At 34.4% G+C, this 20,789-nt stretch overlaps 5 protein-coding genes across 5 annotated transcripts; 4 read left to right on the top strand and 1 right to left on the bottom strand.

Annotated features, from left to right (window-relative positions):
• Positions 1–3,296: 3,296 nt before the first annotated feature.
• On the top strand, positions 3,297–3,794 carry MONOS_14107 (uncharacterized protein; the record flags this gene model as incomplete). The annotated part of the gene is made up of 1 exon (XM_067866882.1): positions 3,297–3,794. One exon carries the CDS (start codon positions 3,297–3,299, stop codon positions 3,792–3,794), a length of 498 nt encoding a protein of 165 aa, XP_067720020.1.
• Positions 3,795–5,706: 1,912 nt separating this feature from the next.
• MONOS_14106 (putative RNA-binding protein 4) lies at positions 5,707–6,985 on the top strand. The gene is made up of 2 exons (XM_067866881.1): positions 5,707–5,845; positions 5,997–6,985. Exons 1-2 carry the CDS (start codon positions 5,717–5,719, stop codon positions 6,852–6,854), a joined length of 987 nt encoding a protein of 328 aa, XP_067720019.1. The 5' UTR covers positions 5,707–5,716; the 3' UTR covers positions 6,855–6,985.
• Positions 6,986–7,011: 26 nt separating this feature from the next.
• On the bottom strand, positions 7,012–13,278 carry MONOS_14105 (uncharacterized protein; the record flags this gene model as incomplete). The annotated part of the gene is made up of 5 exons (XM_067866880.1): positions 7,012–7,425; positions 7,553–7,675; positions 7,772–7,858; positions 7,965–12,708; positions 12,869–13,278. The coding sequence occupies 5 exons, from the start codon at positions 13,276–13,278 to the stop codon at positions 7,372–7,374; spliced, it is 5,418 nt and encodes a 1,805-aa protein (XP_067720018.1). The 3' UTR covers positions 7,012–7,371.
• A 1,142-nt stretch (positions 13,279–14,420) lies between these two features.
• MONOS_14104 (putative Equilibrative Nucleoside Transporter (ENT) Family Protein) lies at positions 14,421–16,755 on the top strand (the record flags this gene model as incomplete). Its single annotated transcript, XM_067866879.1, has 7 exons — positions 14,421–14,424; positions 14,503–14,531; positions 14,578–14,652; positions 14,750–15,826; positions 16,054–16,167; positions 16,373–16,491; positions 16,620–16,755. 7 exons carry the CDS (start codon positions 14,421–14,423, stop codon positions 16,753–16,755), a joined length of 1,554 nt encoding a protein of 517 aa, XP_067720017.1.
• A 465-nt stretch (positions 16,756–17,220) lies between these two features.
• MONOS_14103 (cofilin/ADF) lies at positions 17,221–18,495 on the top strand. The gene is made up of 3 exons (XM_067866878.1): positions 17,221–17,396; positions 17,484–17,684; positions 17,790–18,495. The coding sequence occupies exons 1-3, from the start codon at positions 17,247–17,249 to the stop codon at positions 17,841–17,843; spliced, it is 405 nt and encodes a 134-aa protein (XP_067720016.1). The 5' UTR covers positions 17,221–17,246; the 3' UTR covers positions 17,844–18,495.
• The last annotated feature ends 2,294 nt before the right edge of the window (positions 18,496–20,789 follow it).

The raw sequence follows: 20,789 nt of genomic DNA, 5'->3' as shown, positions 1-20,789 counted from the left end.
ACATGGAATAAAGTGTATTCCTTACTTGTTTCTTCAATCGCATTTGTTCCGAATACTAAAATAATCAAACATTCAATCAAAGCAACAGTATTCATTCTGGAAATATAAAAAAGATTGATCAAACCATATTTTGAAATTAAATATCAACTCTTTGAGTTTTTGAAAAATGATCATTCGATTTTGTTCAATTTGCAATTCTTTCGATATCATTTCATTGTTAATGAACAAATAAATTTCTTTGTCTATTTTTGAAAATTTTTCTATTCATTGTTCTTCTTTTTCTTCTTTTCATTAATATGGAATGTTTTTTCAACAAAATCAATTTTCTGTTTTTCAATAATCAATTACATAATTATTTTTTATGAAATTATACTGTCTTTTTTGTGATATACTCCAAATATGGGAGTAATTTGAAAAAAAATTTTCGAAAGAATATTTGAAACAAACAAAAGAAAAAGCGAATAAATTCTTGGTTATGAGGTTTTCGTTAACTGGTTATTGAAAAAACAAAAAATTGGCTAATGATAACTTAACGTAGTCAATGAGGATATGTTTGTAGTTTATATTTTTATTTTTGTTGCGTATTAAATGATTAATAAAAAACAAATTGCTTCGAAAATAAAAAAAATTTTCAAATATTTATCTGCTTATTTTTTTATAAAAAAACACCCTAAATATTTTTTATTTTTATATGCAAATATTTTAACTATTCATTATTCCGAAATCTTCAAAGTAAAATCTTGTTTTTAATTTTATTTTTATTATTATATCTTTCATTTTATTAAATGCTTTATTAAATACACAGCCTAAATGCGAAACTTCCATTTTTTCATCTTTTCAAAAATTGATAACTCCCACAATATTTAACTTTATCATATTTTATTTTATAAAAAAATGTCAGATTAAAAACCAAAAATTCTATGCGATATGTGTTTTACTTATTCGATTAAATGACATTTAATTAATGTTTCAAAATTTTGTGAACATTTCAACGACTACGTAAAGTTATCATATGCCAAAAAATTCCAAAATTTTTATCTCAAAACCAACCTGGATTCTTCAACTGTGAGAATATGTTGAAATCACGTTGTTTGTTGGAGGAAAAAACTATATATATTATCAGAAGACATGCCATTTATGATCAACGGGAACATTGCGATTGGATAGGATAATAACTTATAGTTGAATCAAAAAACAAAAGACCAAAAAACCAAAGGACCGGGGGGAAAAATGATAAAGTTCACAAAAATAAGAAATTTTGTTGATTTGTTGAAGTTTTATAAATGATCAAAAGCAGTTTATGATAATAAAAAATCTTTTCCTTACACATCAGAAAAAACAATTCTCAAAGTCATTTTCATTATTTATTAACATATTTAGCAAATTTCCAGCAATCGGGAATTATTTTTTCATTGTTTATTAAAATTTGGAGAAAAAAATTTTAATTAATTGTTTGGGATGAAAAGAATTTGATGGCAGATCTGATTAAGTTTAATAAAAACTGTATATGAATTGAATACCAATTTTATTTGAAAAGAAGAAACATGAAATTGGTTTTTCAAACGTATTCAAAAGTTCGCTGCTAAGGGTTGACATTAGTGCAGAAACAAGAGGAGAACAAGGGAGGAAATAGAAGATTCTCATATCTTTGGTATCAAACATGCAGAAAAAAATAACCTCTATATTTAAGAATTCAGAATTTTCCAAAATAAAACTTCCGATATATATTGTTTTGCAGATTCTTTAATGCGACTGGATCGGGTTCGAACCGAAACAATTCTATTTTTTTGGCAGGTGTTTCAAATCAAACAATTGGTTATTGGACAATAGTTGTTCAAGTTGTTAAGGCTCAAACGTAGAATAAAATGATCCCTAAATTAGGAGGATCTGTTAATAAACCAAAAATAGAAGAGATTGTTTGGAAGAGAAGGAAATATGGAAAAGGAAGATAAAAGGACAACCTGTGAATATAAAGAGAAGTCGAGAGGAAGAAAGGTGAAGTGGCTCATGCTAATTATGTCATCATTGAATTAAATTAAACAAAAGAAACATTGATCCGAATTACAGAGGGAACTTTACCAGATCCAAGTGCAAAACCAGATTTGAAACAAAGAATTATGAGCAGTATTTTCAAAATGAAAAAAGAATTTCAACTGTATGTTCCAAACTGTGCTTTCTGTTTTATTGCAAAGAAACTATTAGTCCATTAACGATGAGCTTGAATGTCAAAAACGATTCATTAACTGAAAATCAAAAACTTATGAAAGTTTCATATTTCAATGCAAAAAGTAACAAAAAGTGTTTGTACGTTTTTGCATATTATCAATTAGTTATCAAGTATATTAATCCGATTAATTTGTATTTTTTGACTTTTCTTGCACCTTAAAAACTTTTATTTCTTTCTGATCATATCCATAATGAATAATAAAAAGCATGGAATTAACTGCTTTCCAGTTACATAGAGAACTTGCAGTAAGGAAATATAAAGCTTTTGAGTCACCAATTTAAAAAATATACGCTATCAAACAAAATATCTATGTTAAATGGCAAACTGCATTTGAAGAAAAAGTTATATCGAAAGGTGCTTGGTTTCGAGCAAAAAAGGCAGAAAAGGAAGGAAGAGAAATCGGATGCGATGGACACCCATTTGTAATTACGGATAATCAGCTGGAAACAATTGAGAATCAAGTGTTGGCTCTTTTGTCGGAGCAAGCTACTGTTCGTGTCAGAGATATTCAATCGATGGTGTGTGATTGTTGTATTAAAACTTTTCGAATCTTTTATTACCTTTCAGTGCGTTGATTTGCTTGAAAAAAGTTCAGATGCTGATCAGGATCCGATTAAAAATCAACAAAAAGAATGCCTATAAACTGCTAAAAAGGAGTAGCGTTCTTCATGCGGCTGTTTCCAGACAAATGGAAATAAAGAAAATTGAAGCACAATAACCCGACAAAGTGAGAGCTTGGTTCACTGAATTATCATCTCTCATTTCGGAGCATAATATCATTTCTTCTGATATTAACAATTTTGATGAATCATCTTTGTCAATTGGTGAAACAACTTCAAAACTTGTTGTTTGCCTCAAAGGACAAAATCCACCTGCTCCTCCATCACCTCCAAAAGTGACTAATTCAACTTTGTGCATGTGAATTAGTGCTGATGGTTCATCATTACCCAGCTATCTTCTTTGGCCTTCGAAAGATCTTCTTTCAGAATTTTTTTCTCTTTCCTATTTCAACATCCACTTCATTTCAGCTTCTTCTGGATGGGTCACAAAAGATATATTAAAATCCATCATGTTGAATAACTGGTTTCCTAAAATCATCAATAAATCAAAACCATCTCCAACACACAAAGCTCTTCCGCTAATGGACAACCACCGAACACATTTCTATGAGGACGTATCAAACGTTGCAAAAGAAAAAGGAATTCTTCTAAAATTCTTCTCTCCAAACATGACGCATCTTCTACAACCATGCGATTCGTGTGTGTTTTCTCAGTTGAAAAATACTCATTACAATAAGTTTTGTACACCTAACCCGTTTTCAATGAGCCGTTACAGATCTTCATTAGCAGAAGCACTTCCTGATGCAGTTGCAGCTGCATCAGCTCCATCAACCATTCGATCCTCTTTCATCAAAACAGGTATTTGGCCTGTGATGGTTGCTCATGTGTTGGAAAGAATAGCAGGATCTCCCCATACAGATAGCAACGCAGAATCTTCGTCGTGCGAAACAACTGCTCAATGGAAAGAAAAACTTTTTGGAGAATTTTCTCCGAAAAAGGAAACGTGAAAAAATGAAAATCAACAAGAAACAAATTGCAAGTCTTTTATAAAAGAGCAATCTTCATCCATCGATTCATCTTCTTCATCTTCTCAGCCGCAAGCAATTTAGAAAGGATTGGACGGACATTCAGAAGATAAAAAAAACAACAAACAAAAAAACGCTTGATGAATTAGAGGATCAAATAAAGCATGCATTGAATCATTTGCATTATCTTCAATAGCAATAAGAACAAGCAATAATTTCAAAAAAACATGACAAAAGATAAAAAACGTTCACCAAAACATTCCAGAAAAGAATTTAGGAACCTGACAGAAGAAAACGAACAGAAACAGCTTAGTGAAAAGATTGCAAGGACAGAAAAAAGATCCGCATTCGCAAAGATGAAAACGAAGACACTGTCAAAAAAGCTCACAAAGTTAAGGAAGAAAAATTCTTGAAGCCTCCGAGATTGCTTCCACCTGTTTGTTGCAAGAAAAAAAAGGAAATCGAAGAAAAATTTTACGAAAAATTGAAAATTTCAAAATAATATTTTCGAAAAACGTTCATAACATTTTTCTCATAATGAGAGTTACTTTTAATAAGCTTTTCTTTTCTCTTTTTTCTTTCATTCCATCTTTTCAATGCATGCAAAAGAAACAGAAAGAACAATAGAGGTATCTTTAATAAGTTTTTATTCAAAAAAATTGAATTTCAAAAGGAAATTGCAACGGATTTGTAAATTTTGTTTAATTTGATTGAAGACTTTTGAGATGCCATGAGTGTCAAGTTTAGCATGGGTAAGTCATTTTGCAAGAAATCAAGCCAATCAATTCCAAAAAAATGAAAGTTTCAGTCTAACGAGTGATTCAGAAATGTTTAGAAAATGGATCGGGTTTTGCACTCGGATCGGGTTAAGCACTCACTGTATTCATAACACAAAAGTTCCAGAAATAACTGTTAAAAGTTATGAGTGGAAAAGTGATCGTAATACAAAAGATTTATGAAACACTTGCATCACGGTATGTCACAAAATGTTGATAGCAAACCGACAAACAGGTGCTTGCATTTATCCGTTGATATGTTAATTCTTTTCAGAGTATTTCCCTCAAAGAAAGGTGCTAGAATAATGTTTATCGCGAACTGCTTGCTCATAATGCTTTTAAAAACATAGCATGAACAATATTTGTTGAAATATTGCAAAAACGTGCGAATTGTTCCAAAAGAAAAACCCGTTATTGTAGATTAAGAAATTGATCTTCCAGAAATTGAAGTAATTCCTGATGCTGGCGATATATTTCATGAGAAGGATTATGAAGTAATTATGACTGATTCAAATTGCATTGATTGAGGGAAAAATGCTTTGATATATTTTGATAATAAATTAGAAAAATACGATTGATCTATTTGTGTGAAAATCTATTGATTTATTTTTTTGAACATTATCCGTAAAATTATTCTTTTCATTCAGATAGTAAAATAATATTTGAAAAAAAAATCATTACGAAAAAAAATAAATTTTAAAAAAAAAGTTCAGATATTTTTTGATTTTTGTCTAAAAAATTTGGAGTTGATCGAATTTTGATTTGACTTTTATTATTGGGGGTTTTGAAAAAATTCAAACATAAATTCAAAAAAATTTAATGTTAATAAAAACCAAATGAGTTGAGATATTTTAAAGAAAGAAGGTTATTTTTTCGAGTTTTGTCTTGACAATAAGTTAAAAAGTCAGTTATTTTTATCTTTGTTTTTTTTCATTTTATTTAATAAAAAAATTTTTTTGAAGATCAAACAATTATGAATGAAAAACGGTTATTGCAATCAAATTTGTTCAGCATTTCAAAATTGTAAGTTTATCTTCAATAGCCATCATTCATCAGGAAATAATTCATCAGAAGGAGAATTCGTGCGTGGATTGAAACTGATGTCGAAATAATGCAACAAGATCAAAAATGACAGATCCATGCCGCCTTCATGTTGGCAATTTGCCTCGTGATATCACATCTGAAGAACTTGAAAAAAAATTTTCTACGTTTGGTTCAATAGAAAGAATTGACATTAAAACTGGTTATGCATTCTTGGTTTGTTCCTGAAAGTTGCGTTCTGAATGCCCATGATTTGTTCTTGATTCCTGACATAATGCAAATTTGTGGTCCTTGGATCGTTTTTTATTCCTATTTTGTGTAATTGCATGTTTATTCGGTGTGGTCTTGTGTTCCATTCAATTTATAGCAATTTCGCGATCCTGGAGACGCCTCAGAAGCAATAAGAAATATGGATCATCAAGAATTATTTGGTTCAACAATTACTGTTGCACCATCTCGGTCAAGGCCATCACGAAGCGAAGGTGGCACAAATTGCTTTAACTGTGGAAGACCAGGTCATCTTGCTCGCGATTGCCCTGAACCGCGAAGAGAACGTTCACGGACCACTCTTTGTTTTAACTGTGGGAAAGAGGGACATCTATCTCGTGATTGTCTTGAACCTAGGCGTGATTCGGGATCTCGAAGGAGACGAAGTCCTTCAAGAGGCTCATATGGCGATCGTGGCGACTATAGGAGAGGATCGTCCCCATATGAGAAATCAAGGAGATATCGGAGTACAAGTAGGGATAGAGAAGATAGCAGACATTGGGATCGATATAGAAGTCCAAGACGAAGCAGAAGCAGAAGCAGAAGTTCAAGTCGTGGAAGATATCGCAATCGTTCTCCTTATTCTCCATATGATTCTGATCGAAGATATACGTCACCTGGAAGGTCGTATCCACCTCGTCGTAGTTCTGCGCATCGCCGTTACTCTCCCCGAGGCTCTTCCCCACGGAGATATGCTTCACCTCCACGATTTTCACCTTCATCTCCCAGATCTCCATCAAGAAGATCTCCTCAATGGAACAGATCATCATCTCGCGGCCGATCACCAGCGGGAGGAATGGACCGAAGAGTGCAGCAGAGCGAGCCTATTTCTTCTGGAGAGGAAGATCGCCGCGATAATTCTTCAAGCGCCAGCTGGGGAACTGATAATTCATCGTGGGATGGAGAGTCAAAAGACACAGACGGATTCCAAAACGACACTGCTGGTGAGAGCAGATAGAACAAATGACATCAAATGTCAAAGTGAACAATGTGAAGTTTTTAAAATAAATTTACAAAATCTTTTTCATTTTACCAAAATAACTTATTTTTTATAAAGACATTCAAAAAAACAAAGTTTTATTTATGTAATTCTAAATGACTCATTTCTAATACCTGAATTTCTTTTAGGTGTTCATTTCTTGTAAAGGGAATGGATAGTACCCCGAAATGCAGCATTAAGCAAATGAATAAAAAAAGAAATAAGAAAGAAAAGAAATATCATTCGGGTTCAATGTTTTGCTAAGTGTTAATCCAAAGAAAATATCAGCCAATAAACACATATTTTATTTTTCAGTTTCCAGCAGAAAATGGAAGAATAAAGAGACAACTAAACAGGAAGAGAATAATAATAATAATAATTTTAATTATAATAAATGGTGAATAATGTTCCAAACAAGTTGCATTCAAAAGATATTTGAACGGAAAAAAAAATGGAAGAAAATACTTTTTTATAATTTAAATTCAACCAAAATGTTTCAGATTGCAATGGACAAAAAGAGATTTAAGGCATCCATCGAAAGCCGCCCAACCTGTTTGCGAAGTGAAAAGGAAGAAAGAAAAAGATAAAAAGAGAAAATCAAATCATTTCAAAAAATTCAAAGGAGATATGAAAAATGTTAGTTATTCTGAATAATTAGAACAAAATGTGATGCATACAGAATTCTGTTGGAGCTTTGTCATAATTTCTGTTATTTGCGAGCGAACACTCGAAGAAACATGGAAGAAAAGCGACATCAAAACATTAACTCCGCCTTTGTGTGGTGGAAGACAGCAAATGAGCTAAAAATAGAGAGAGATAATTAGATTGATAGAAGCAATCAATGAAATAATAATACTTCAAAAAAGAAGAAGAAAAAGAAGAAGAAATATTCAAACATTCTCAATTCCGAGTGGGGTGTCAAGTGCTTTGTTGATCGCTTTCACACACTCCAACGTCTGGAATGGGTACAAATCAGGCCGATCCTGAATAATTGAATGAAACACAAAGAAAAACAACATAAATTTATAAACAGTTCATTTTGTTTGTTTTGTCTGAATTAAATTCATCTTTAATAAACGAAGAACACACCTGAAGCAATGAAACGCACTGATACATCTGCAGTATTCCTCCCTTTGCCTCTTTCTCTCTTTCCTTTTCTTCTCCAATCATTTGCTCAAACATCTTTCCTGTTGACGAATGGCGAAAAGAAGCATAGCGGATTCTGTTTCTGTTAAGCTCGTCATTCTCTTCTCTCAGCCATATCTTCATTTTCCTTTCGTATTCAATCACATTCTGCAGATGTCTGTGCTCTTCAATCTCCTTCTGCCTCTTCTTCAGTCTTTGTGCTTCTTTGTCTTCGGCCGATTCTGCCTCTTTGCCATTAACACTCTTATTGCTCACCTCTGAAACGTCACTTGCTTTTTCATTTGTTGCATCAGCCTCCTTCTTTTCACTCTTTATGTTTTTGTTTCCTTCTGCCTCCAAATCCTTCTTCCCTTCTTTCCCTTCCTTCTCTTCTTTCCCTTCTTCCTCCACAATTCTCTTTATCCTCTCAAAAGCGCTTTCCTTGTGCTCCCACAAGCGGACTGTTGGCCAAGCGCCCACAGCCTGCAGCGCCATTCGTGTGAGCCTCTCTCTCATCATCTTCCACGCCCACAACTCGCCGTTGTCTTCTTCCACGCCCTTCAGAACTTTGTTGATGAACAGCGCATCAGAAGATGCCCAGGGCGCGGTGGAGAAGAGGGTGGTGATGGAGGTGATGGGGCGGAGGAGGAGAGGAGGAGGGACACGGAACAGAGGGAATGACAGCTTCACTTGCGGAACAACTCTCAAAGAGGAAAAGTCATTCAGGAAATGATATTTCGGAGATGTTGAAGCAGTAAGTGCTGAATTTGATGATGATGATGATGATGATGGATGAATGGATGCAGCTGACAATTGTGTTGAAGAAGCGCTCTTTGAATCCAACGCAGACGACTGAAGAGAAGATGCAGCGGTGTCTCTTCTCAAGAGCAACACAGAATCTGACATGAAAAAGACATTGTTTGAGATTTCCTCGTCTGTCATCGCATCCAGTGGCCCTTTCGGCGCTTTCACTCTAACTGCACTCGAATAAGACTTGCTGCTTTCTTTGGCTGCTCCTCCTTTGCTTGTGTGCTTTTGCTTCTTTGCTAACTCATCTTTCTTCTTCTTCTTTTCATTGCTCTGTGCATCTGCTTCAGTCTCCTTTTGTTCAGATTTCTGGAGTGACTCGTCTTCTGACAGAAGAGACGGCTTCATTGTATCTTCTTCTTCCTTCTTGGCATCTTTTGCTTTTTCGTTCTCTTCTTCCTCTTCCTCTTCATCGTACTCTTCATATTCTGAATGCTCATCATCATCTTCTTCCTCTTCCTCTTCCTTCTTCTTCTCCTCATTGCCATTCTCAACAGAAACATCTTTCCCTTTCTTTTCTCCTTCTCCTCCGTCTTTCGTCTCTTCGCCCTTCTTCTTCTGGTCTCCTCCTTCTTCGTTCTCAAACGAATAGCTCGCAAACGTGGCAACTGCATCAGCCAGCACAGACAACACCCCTCCTGCTGCTTTCTCTATCTCCACCTCCCTCCACTCCACTTTGCTTTTCTCCAAGTCAACAAGCAGATCCCAATCTTCGTCTATTTCTGCTTTGCTCGCTTCTTCTGCTTTGTTTGTGTTGTCAGATTCAATTGGCTTGTTGTCTTTGCTGATAACCTTTTCGGCTTCTCCGTTTGATGTTGCACTTTCATTGTTCTGCATTCCCTCAGTTTTGTTTCCATTAACTTCTTTTTCTGCTTCTCTTTCTTCTTTCTTCTCAGATGCTTCTATTTCCTTCGCATCCTCCTTATTTTCAACTCCTTCCTTTGTCTCTTCATCATTTTTATCTTGTGCTTCTTCTTCATTCGACAAAACACTCGGTTCTTTCTCTGCAATTGCATTCCCATTTGCTGTCTGCCTTACTGCTTCTTCTCCTTTTTGTGCCAGTTGCGTCTTCCTCTCTTCCAATTTGCGAGCCTTCAGCGCTCTGCTTTCAGCCGCCTCTCTTTCCATCTTCATTTTTCTCTCTTTCTCCTTCTCTTTCTCTTTCTTTCTGTCGACAATCTTGCGGGAAACAACGCCAGCCACATATCCTTCGACTTGGAAGAAAGAAAGGTCATTTGAAGAAGTGATAGGGAAGAAGCGCTGTGTGAGGAAGGCGTCTGAAGGAAAGAGATGGGCAAAGAGAGAAGAGAGAAGAAGGACGGTCTGGGTGATGGTGGAGACAGTCACTGAAGAAGAAGAAGAGGAGGAGGAAGAAGAGGAAGAAGAAGAAGTTGAATCAGGTGGCAATGTTGATAATGGAGAAGAAGATGAAAAAGCAGAAGAGGATGAAGATGAAGATGAAGAAGACGGAGATGAAGAAGAAGAAATTGTTTGAACCGCAGAAGATGACGGAGCAGACAAGAACTGAGCAGAATATGAAGAAAGAGTGTTTCCGCCGTATATCATCACACGCTTCCCCATGAAGATGGCTGTCACGATCGTCATAAACGACGCTTTGAACTGCTTCAGAAGAGAAGTCAGGGTGACAGGCTCAGGAAGAAGGAAGGAATAAAGCGATGGAGTGAAAGAAGAAGAAGAAGAGGAAGAGGAAGAGGAAGAAGAAGAAGAAGAAAGAGGAGAGGCAAAGGGAGAAGCATAAAGTGACATGGATTTTGGGCGTGTGCTGTGTTTTGGAGTGGACAAAGCAGAAGAAGAAGAAGAAGAGGAAGACAATGTTGAAGATGAGAAGGAAGACACAGAAGACAATGAAGATGTAGAAGAAGAAGAAGATAGAGGAGAAGGAGAAGGAGAGGACATGGAAGATGAACGAGCCAATGGAGATGCTGTGGAAGATGTTGGAGGAGGTGGTGGCAGAGCCTTTGGACGAGGGATGTTAAAGTGACTTGAAGAAGATGCAGAAGAAGAAGAAGAAGATGATGATGAAGAATTTGAAATGGAAGAAGAAGAAGAAGAAGAAGTTGTGTTTCTCTGAGAAAGAGGGGTAGATCTGATGAAGTCTCTGAGGTCGAATACGAACTGTCCTCTCAAAAGAGAAGAAGGAAGAATGAAGATGCGCCGAAGAGGAGGAGCAATTGGTTTGCGCTGAGGGCGAAGAGGAGTGAGAGACAAGGTTCCCTTTGGGGATGATCTTGGACGAGAGAGAGAAGAAGAGGAAGAAGACAGGAAGGGCGATGAGACAGACATTGAGCGGGAAAGAGGAGAAGCAGTTGAATGAGAAGAGGAAGAAGAAGGAGAAGGAGAAGAAGCAGAGGGAGAAAAAGGAGAAGATCCAGATTGTGTGGCAGTGGAAACGATGGCAGAGAAAGGGAAAGGCGACTGGCTGTTGAACGAGGAAAGGGAAGAAGAAGGAGGAGGTGGTGGAGGCTTCTGCTTTGGACGAGGAGGTTTGGTGATGCTTTGCTTGGAAGAGGAGGAAGAAGAGGAAGAAGAAGATGATGATGATGTTGATGATATTGATGGTGATGATGGAATTGTCTTTTGTGCAGTTGGAGTAGCACATTCATTCTGCTCTGTTGAAGACTCTTCTTTTTTCGATTCAGATGTTATGCCATTTGCTTCATTGTTGGTACTTTTATCATCTTTGTTCTCTTCACTTTCTTCTCTACTTTTTCCTTCTTTTCCTTCTTCTTTTTCATTTTCTTCCTCCTCCTTCTTTTTCTGCTGCTGCTGCTGAAACGGATTCTGATTCAATTCAACCTGTTTCTGTTCGTGTTGCTGTTCATTTTTCGCATTTGGTGTTTTATTTGCATCCTTCGCAAACTGGCTGAGAAGAGGCGGGGGAGGGGGAGGAGGCATAGGGGAGACATAAAATGGATGCTTCAGCTCAACCGAGAGAGGAAAAGAAGAGGAAAAAAGAGATTTGGAAGATGGGTTGTAGGAAAGACTGGAAGAAGAAGAAGAAGAAGAAGAGAAGGAGGAAGAGGAGGAGGAAGGGTCAGAAAGAGGAGGAAGATGAGATGTGGAAGAAGAAAGAGAAGAAGAAGAGGAGGAGGAAGAGGAGGAGGAGGCAGAAGAAGATGAAGGCAGAGCAGAAGAGACAGACATGGCAGCATTGAGCATTGCCTGGAGATGAAGAGCGTTCTCAGAAAGAACAAGCTTCCTCAAAGAAGAAGCAGAAGAAGATGATGAATTATGTTTGCTTTTTGGATTCTTCTTTGTTTGGTTGGCAATGTGAGTCTCTTTTTGCTCTTCATCAGTTTTTGAACCATCTTCTTTGTTTGCTTGCTCAAATCCATCTTTTGTTGCGTCTTTATCCTTTTCTTGTTTCACTTCGCCAATCTCTTCTTCTTCTCTTTCCTCTTCTTCTTCCTCCTCCTCCTCTTCTTCTTCTTCTTCTTCACTCTCATTTTCATTTCCTTTCCCTTCTGCTCTTTTCATCACAGGAAACGTCTTTCGAATAGAAAAATACTCTCTCCATCGCTTTTTCATCAAACAGACCATTTCATCTTCTTCAACTTCAACTTCATCATCCACCTCGTCCTCCTCATCCTCTTTTTCCTTCTTCTTCTTCTTCTTCTCTTTTCCTTCCTCTTCTCCTTCTTCTTCTTCTTTCTTTTCCTCTGCACTTATCATTCTTCTCTTTCTCTTTCTCACTTCTTTTGCCTCTCTTCTTTTCATCCTCGCATTCCACGTGTCATTCAAAACTGTTGCAATTTTGCTGAGAAAAGAAGAAGAAGTGAAGTTGAAATAGAAATGGCGTAGAATGTCTGCCAGAAGCACAGGAAATGTGGATGTCGCCTCGTGATATGGGGAGCAGATACAGAGAGCACGAAGAAGAATGCTGTTTGATAAGGAAAGAAAATGAATGGAAAAAGAAATAAAAGCGAAGAAATAAATGAGAAAATTGATATTAGACAAAAGATAATGAATAATGGAAACGAAATTACAAAATTGTTTAAAAGGTGATGAAGTTATTTCTGATTGAAAGAGTTGCATCAAACCCATCATTTGCTGATTCGTCGTTCCTTTTGATGATGCTGACACAGAAAAGAGGCTTTTGATTCTCATACAAAATTGTCAATTCTGCCTTCTGCACTTCTTTTTCTTCACTGTCTGTCTGTTTGTCTTCTTCAGTGCATTCTTTTTCAATCATCTTGTCCTTTTCGTTTTCTTCTGCATTTTCAGCTTCTTTTGCTTTTGCAATTCTTCTCTCTTTCTTTTCCTTCTCCTTCTGCAACCTCCTTTGCTCCTTCTCCTTCCTCTTCTCCTCTCTTCTCCGTTCTCTTTCCATTTCTCTCTCTTTCTTTTTCTCCTCCTTCTCTTTTATTCTCGCTTCTCTCTCCATCACAAGCCTCACCCTCGTTGCTTCGTCTTCCTCGTTCCACGCATTCACCTGCTCCAGCGCCCCCATAAAGACGTCTGCTCCTTCCACATCCTCAAACAAGAAGCTGATCGCCCTCTCCGCTGTGGCATACACAGAAATCAGCGTCTCTGTCAGCCTTGCCGAGTTGATGCTTTCGTGAATAGGAAAACTCAAGGCAGGTTCTTTGCTTGTTTCTAATGCTTCTTTTGGGGATTTTTCGCTATCGTTGCCTTCTTTGCTTTCTCCTTCACCTTCATCTTCATTCTCTGAAGATGAATCTTTCTTCTCTTCTGATTCTTCGGCAATGCTTATTGTGATCTGATCAGTGACGACAACTTTATGGTATGAAAGCCTTGCATTTTCAAAGTCTCCAATTTCATCTGGTTGATCCAAAAGATGCCAGTTTTCGATTTCTGGTGAATATTCGTAAACTGTTGCCAGATGCTCGCTTTTAGGATAGGTGCGCTTTGGGACTAAAATCTCCGGCTCTGGTTCAATTTCTTGTTCTGATTCTGATTCAACTTTTGATTCTGTTTCGGACTCAGAGTGGGAATCTGTCTCAGATTCATGTTCAAGTTGAGCGTCTTGCTCACGATCTTCTGTTGCACTCTGGCATTTTTCATTTAGCAGTTTTGATTTTTGCTCTTCTTCGATAATCTTCTGACTGACTGTTGATTTTGAATACTGTGAATTTGTTGATTCTTTCTCGCATATATGTTTCAATGCAAAATGAGAATGGTTCAAAATAAAATAGGATGCATCAGAATCTTGACAAAAAGCTGTGAAAAAATTGGAAATTTCTTTTGGAAAAACAACGAAGTTAAAAAAATACCCTGATAAGATAAAACATTTCAGAATAAAAATGTTAAAAGTTAACAAAAAATTAATGAAGAGCATGAATCACACTCCATCTGGAATCATATAATCTGCAATCGCTTGAGACCTGATTTTAATCAAATATTTGGAAATATCAAAAATTGTTTAAAATAAATTGGAATCAAACTGCTCTTGCGATATGAAGCCTTCTGGATGCATGCGTCGAACATGTTTTTTTCCATTTGTTTCTTGTTCAGCAAAAAGTACCGCAGAAACAAACTGTGGAAGTCGCTTCGATGTCATAAAAACTTTCTTAAGGTTAGATCCAACTTTTCATTCACTGCTCAAATAAACAAATATTTATTTTGTTTGTGATGAGTTTTATTATTTTTAATGAAAGAAACATTAAAATTGAAAACAAGAAACATAATTAAAAAACTAAAACGATGGAAAAAGAAAAGCGGCCTCCAAAGCGGAAAGATAATGTATTCAAATCTGATAAATCTGTTATTTACATATTTTTTAATAAAGTTTCAAATTGTTTTTATAATTTGTGTGTTTTTTGGAATGGCAATGCTTTCTTCGTGGAATAGTATAATTAGCGCGGTATGCTTTGATCCAAAGGAATAAGTCATTTTTATTTGCATATTCGTTTAAACATCTTTTTTATTGAAATGATATATATTTTTTCTTTGTTTTCTAGGCTGATTTTTTTGAAAAAAGACTTCCTGATAAACATGCAATGTCGTATATGCTCGTTGGATACAACATTGGGTGTCTTCCGGTGATGATTTTTTGCACTGCAATAGCAGGCTCACTTGACTTTTCATTATTTATTTCGATACCAATTCTATTGAATGCAATTTTGATGATCGTCATTCCTTTCATATGCACATTTCTTTCACAAACTGTGATAGCGATAGTCTTGATGGTTTTTCTGAGCATCATTTGCGGTGTGATAACTGGCATATTAAATGTTACAGTATTTGGATTGGGAAGCCTTTTCTCTTCATGGCACACGCAAGCGATTATGATTGGTCAAGGAATTGAAGGGCTAATAAGTCTTATTCCATTGATTTTGCACATATCTATTCCAGGAGACAATACAGATGTTATTGGACTTACGTTCTTTTCTTCATCTGCGATTATAAATATGTTAGCGCTTGTTGGAGAAGCTCTTCTGCATCTCCTTCCTTACTCTAAAGATTTGATGAAAGATGGTGACTCCAGTAAAAATGACGATGCATGGAAATACAGCTCTCTTTCTGAAGAAAGGGTTGAAGAAGGCACGTGCATTGATTCAGAGAAAGATGGATCAGGCCTGGACAGTCAAAGCAGTTCAATTAATTCTCAAGAATCGGTGAAGGAATCATCTGGAAAATCAACAACTGAATTAGAATCGGTTCTTCCTAACACTTCAAATTCCTCTTCCCAACCAGCCTCGTCTGCTTTAAGCTCGTCTTCACCTCGAAGAGCATCACATGTCACTTCATCCTCTCCTCTTTCTGATGGCAACAGAAATTATTATTCATTCACTGATAAATCTGTGATGTCAGAATCGTCGTCTTCTTCTTCTTCTTCCACTTCTTGTGCATCCATATTTCATGTGATGAAAGATTTCGCCAAGCAGATGTGGCACATAGCAAAGAAGAAGCGATGGTGGGGGCTGGCGATATTTAACTGTTATTTCTGGACTCTGCTGATATATCCTAATATTATTCTGGCAATCAACGTGCAAGACGATCTATTCAACACAGAATGGTCACGGAGCTTATGGACGGTGTGAGAACGAGAGGATAAAGTAATTGAAATGAATTGAGAGAGAAGGAATTTTTGTTCGCTTTTTTTTTTTCTTAATGAAAAAGATAGATATCTGATAAATATTCATTGATTTGTTTGAAAAACTCTTTTCATGTTTTTTTTAAACTTATTTTTTGTTTTTCTATCAATTTTCTTTTTCTGTTATTTTGGAAATTGAAACTTCAAATTTTTGAAATGCTATTTCAGTACATCAAACTGAACATATTTACCGTTGGGGATTTTGCGACTCGGTTCTTTCCTGATTGCTGTCCTCTTTATAAGTCTGCAAAAGCAATGAATATTGTGTCAATAGCCAGAATTGTGTGCTGAAATGAAAGATGATAAGCATCGTTGAATCAAAATGATGAAGATGCTATTTGAGAGAGAGTTTGGTGGGGATTTAAAAGGAAATGCTTTTTGATTCTTAATATTTTTTGACACTTTTCTCTTAAAAGTATTATTTTTTGTCATAACAAAAAATAACAAATAATTTCATATTTGTTGTTGTTCTTTCATTCCACTTTAGGCTTTGGCTCTCTTTCTTTTTCTTGCTGTTTATGTGAAGGCCTTTCAGCATTTGTGGCTTATTTGTGTTGTCTATGCGATATTCTCATTGTCAAATGGATATCATGGCACAATCATCATGTTTGCACCCTCTCATTTTATTTTGTCTTTTTTTTTAAATTTTTAATGTTTCATTCAACTATCAATCTTATTTGAAATTCCCCTTTAACATCTTTTGTGGCGATTGGGTGGATGGACTTTTATTTCAGGGCGCTTGCCTGCACAGATCTGACTGACGATTCAGAGAGGGCAATGGGAGGCAGCTTTATGGCAGCAGCACTCAACATTGGGATCTTTTGTGGATGCATGCTGTCGATGGTGCTGGAACTTGCACTTCCAAAATGAGGAAGTGAATTATCGGCGTGTTCAGGCTTCAATTTAGAGTGCTGTTTTGAACTTTTATTGAAGTGCGTTAACATATTTTGTTATTGGCTGTTAGTTGAATTTGAGATTTTTTTTCCGTTAAGATAGTTATTTTGAATAAATCTTCAATAATTTTTATATTTTAAGAAAATATAGATGGATTTTAGATATATGTTAATTTAGATTTCTTTGATTTAAATTTTCTTTCTATATTTTTAGAATGTCACTTCATTTTTGATTATCATTGTAACTTCCATTTAGAAAAACTTTCAATTTTTACAGAATAAGAAGTTCTATCATTTCTTTTTTTAAAAGTTGGACATTTTCTCAAATTATTTTCATTTTCATATCTTTATGTGAAAGGAAAACTTCATGAATAAAATGGACTTATTTGTCAAAAGATCAAAAATTCCCTTTTACGTTTGAATGATAATATTGAAAATTGGTTATGATCGGTATTTTGCAGAATCGCTATGCAAATTGGTATTGTTCCAACAGACGAAGCAGTTGCCAAATTCAATGAGTTCAAATTTGCTCACAAATTGTACTATGTAATTTACAAAATTCAAAATGACAAGGACATTGTTGTTGATGTTGAAGGAGAAAAAGGAAAGACTTTTGCTGTGTGAAGATTATTTTGTAAAAAATTTTGATAATAATATTTTAAATAATTATTATTTGCGTTTGCTTTTCCAAAAAAAATAACCTAGGATTTGAAAGCTGCTCTTCCTGAAAATGAGCCAAGATATATTATTGTGAATCATGAATATGCTGTTGACACAACAACAAGAACAAAAATTTTCCTCTCATTGTACACACCTTCAACAACACCAGTTCGCAAGCGTATGCTTTATGCATCAGCAAAAAGCGCTATCAAATCGGCATTCACTGGAATTCAAAATGATCTTGATGTGTGCCTTTTTTAATATGTTCAATTATATTATTTTAAATGATATTTATTTATGTATTATGAATTTATCCAATAATTTTATTTTGAAAAATGTTTCATTTTTCAGGTTGATGAATCTTTCAGAGAGGAAGATCTTACTGAAAAAGCGACCCGCGTGTAAGTGAAAAATGCATGATATTTATTTGTTTTGGATGAGTTGCATAATGCGTGCAATCATGTCTTTATATTTTCATAACAACGTTTTATTTGAAGCATTTGACTTATTGCAATTATTGTCTTTGATTTCGAATTGCATTCACCTTTAGAAATAATTATCTAATTCAAGAGTGCGGATTAAATCAGACGAAGATGTTTAATATTTGTTTCAGTTAACTTTAACAAAGTGGTGTTTCAGGAGTGGAAAATGTTAATTGAATGCTATTCATTTAACAAATGATAAAGTAATTGTCAAAACAAAGAAAATAAAAGAATATTGGAATTATTATCATTCGCGTGATTGAACAGAATCCAAAATCATGTTTTCATCTTTGAAATTTTTATTTGTTGGAATAAAAGGAATAAAATGATGAATAATTTCTGTTAAATGATTTTAAACTTTCTAAGTTTTATTATCATTTCCATTGAAACAGACAAAGAAAGCCTCAACAAAGACGGTGAAAAAGATATTTTAATGAGAAACATTTTGATTTGTTTTATCGAGGAAAAAGACTATTCTTTATTGAAATAATCGAAAAGGAAAAAATAAACTATTTATTTCTTAAATGCACATTTCTTTGAAATTCTCGCCAAAATTCATTCTTTTGAATTTTCAATTTTTTCTTTCTCTATCTTATCAAATTGGATCATTTTTATCATGATTCATCATAAAACCTTTTATGAAAAAAAAAAGAAAAAGGAAAAAAAAGAAAAAAAAAAACTTTTATTGATAAATTTGATCACTGAATGAAAATCATGAATGCAATTACAGATATCGCATAAAATACCTGACATCGCACAAAATACCTGACAAGATCGATTTCACAATAACTGCAAAAGATATAATTCTGACAATTTTCCTCAAAACACACCTCATCAACACAAACTCATTTGATAAACGAGACTTTCAAAATATCCTCATTTGTTCTCAGAAAAAATAATTTTTGAAATCTCGGAGAAATAGAATTTTGAGTTTTTCCGAAATTTCGATATAAATTTTCTCTGAGAACAAATGAGGATATTTTGAAAGTCTCGTTTATCAAATGAGTTTGTATAAATGAGATGTGTTTGGAGGAAAATAAACAGATTTATTCCTCTTGCAGTTATTGTGAAATCGATCTTGTCCGGTATTTTGTGCGATGTCCTGTATTTTATGCGATATCTGTATTATCATAGAAAAAGCGTATGGTGAAGTATCTATGGTAAGAGTGTACATAGCGACCTGAATAAAAATTGTCTGAAAGAAGAACTATTGACCTTGAAAAACCTATTTTCAGATGTTAATATTCTCAAATAGGAGAAATATTCGATAAAAAACTGAAAATTTTCATTATTTTAAAAAGCAGCAGTTATCAAAATCTAATGATCAAACACCTAAGATAAATAAGAGAGAAACTTTCTTTTAGGTTTTTGTTGGAAATAAAGATATTTCATTTGTCAATGTGTTTATTAGGGTTATGTTTGACGAAAGCTTTTTGTAAAATCAACAGATAAAGGTTTTTTAATAAAAAGGTGGGAAAGTTTTCAAAACAAAAATTCCTGTTGGATTTTTAAAAATAGGTTATCTCGGTTTTGAATCACTTTAATTCAAAAATAACTATGGAAATATCAAAATAGCATTCATTGGTTGAAGCGAAAATTAAAAAAACATATGAATCGAATTTTTTTCCTGGTCGTTATCTGCCCACTTACAGTATCTTGTATCAATTGTTTTTGAAACCATATTTTTTCCTTCTATTTATTCTGAATGAATTTTTATCAAGAAAAGTCGGGAGAGACATGGCATATCAGGATAGGAACAAAATATGGGAATTTCGAATAAAAACTTCCGAAAAATTAAAAAATAAATGGATGAAATTGAAAATTAAAAATAACGTGCACTTTTCAATTTATTTTTTATTATTAATATTTTTTTTTCTTTTTTCGAAATTAATAAATTGAAAAGTTATTTCTTTTTAACGAAAGGTCAGCAAAGCCATTATGAATGATTTTTCAGGCAACATAACTTTATTTCCTTCTTCATCTGAACTTTCAAAAGATTTCGCAACATCAGAATTTCTTTGATTAAAATCCAAAGTTTAACAAATGACCTTTTTTTCTTTCCAAAAATAAATTTCACACGAAAACATTAATTTATCAGTATTATAATCTTCTACAGAATTGTTCAGACACATCTTTTCTTTGAATAAAGGAAGAGATAAGCAACATAATGGAAGACCGTAAATTTTCAACAACGAGAAGCAAGAAGAAATTGAAGAGAGCATAAAAATTCCTTTGCTTTCGAAGGACAAAATTGCATTCAAAGATATCATCAAAATTGTTTGGTTAATAATCAAATATTTATCGAACTGTTTTCACATTTCATTTTTTATCCGATCATGCCATGCAGAGGAGAAAACGAAGCAAAGATGATAAATGCGAAATTAAAGAAATTAGTGAAGAATGGGAAAGAAAATTTGTTAAAAGAAACAATGCTTTCCAAATGGCTTATTTTTTTTTTTTTGAAAAATGCCTTTTGTTTTATTTTCATATAAAGCAAAATTTTCATATTTTTTTTCATATTTCTGTCCTCACTAATAAAACTTCACTGAAATGGAAACAGAACCTTAACAATGATATTATTTTCATTTCAGTGTGGTTATATTAGGGAGAACAGAAATATGAAAAAAATTTGAAAATTTTGTTTTATTTGAAAATTTGATAAAAGGCATTTTTCAACAAAAATTCGCCAAATGGTTGAACCAAAATCCATTGATATATAATGGTTGTCAGCATCTTCAACTACAAACATTTCAGATTGGTTTTCATTGCTAAGGAACATTATGAGAACAAAGGAAAAAAATGTGTAGATTTGATGTTAAATATAGATGTAATTGGTATTTGTTTGTGTAAATATGATGACATCAACGTA

Source organism: Monocercomonoides exilis, assembly GCF_001643675.1.
Source record: "Monocercomonoides exilis strain PA203 chromosome Unknown scaffold57-524287, whole genome shotgun sequence".
NCBI lineage: Eukaryota > Preaxostyla > Oxymonadida > Polymastigidae > Monocercomonoides > Monocercomonoides exilis.
The sequence above is the reverse complement of the archived record's forward strand: the minus strand, read 5'-3'. Positions and strand labels throughout refer to the sequence as shown.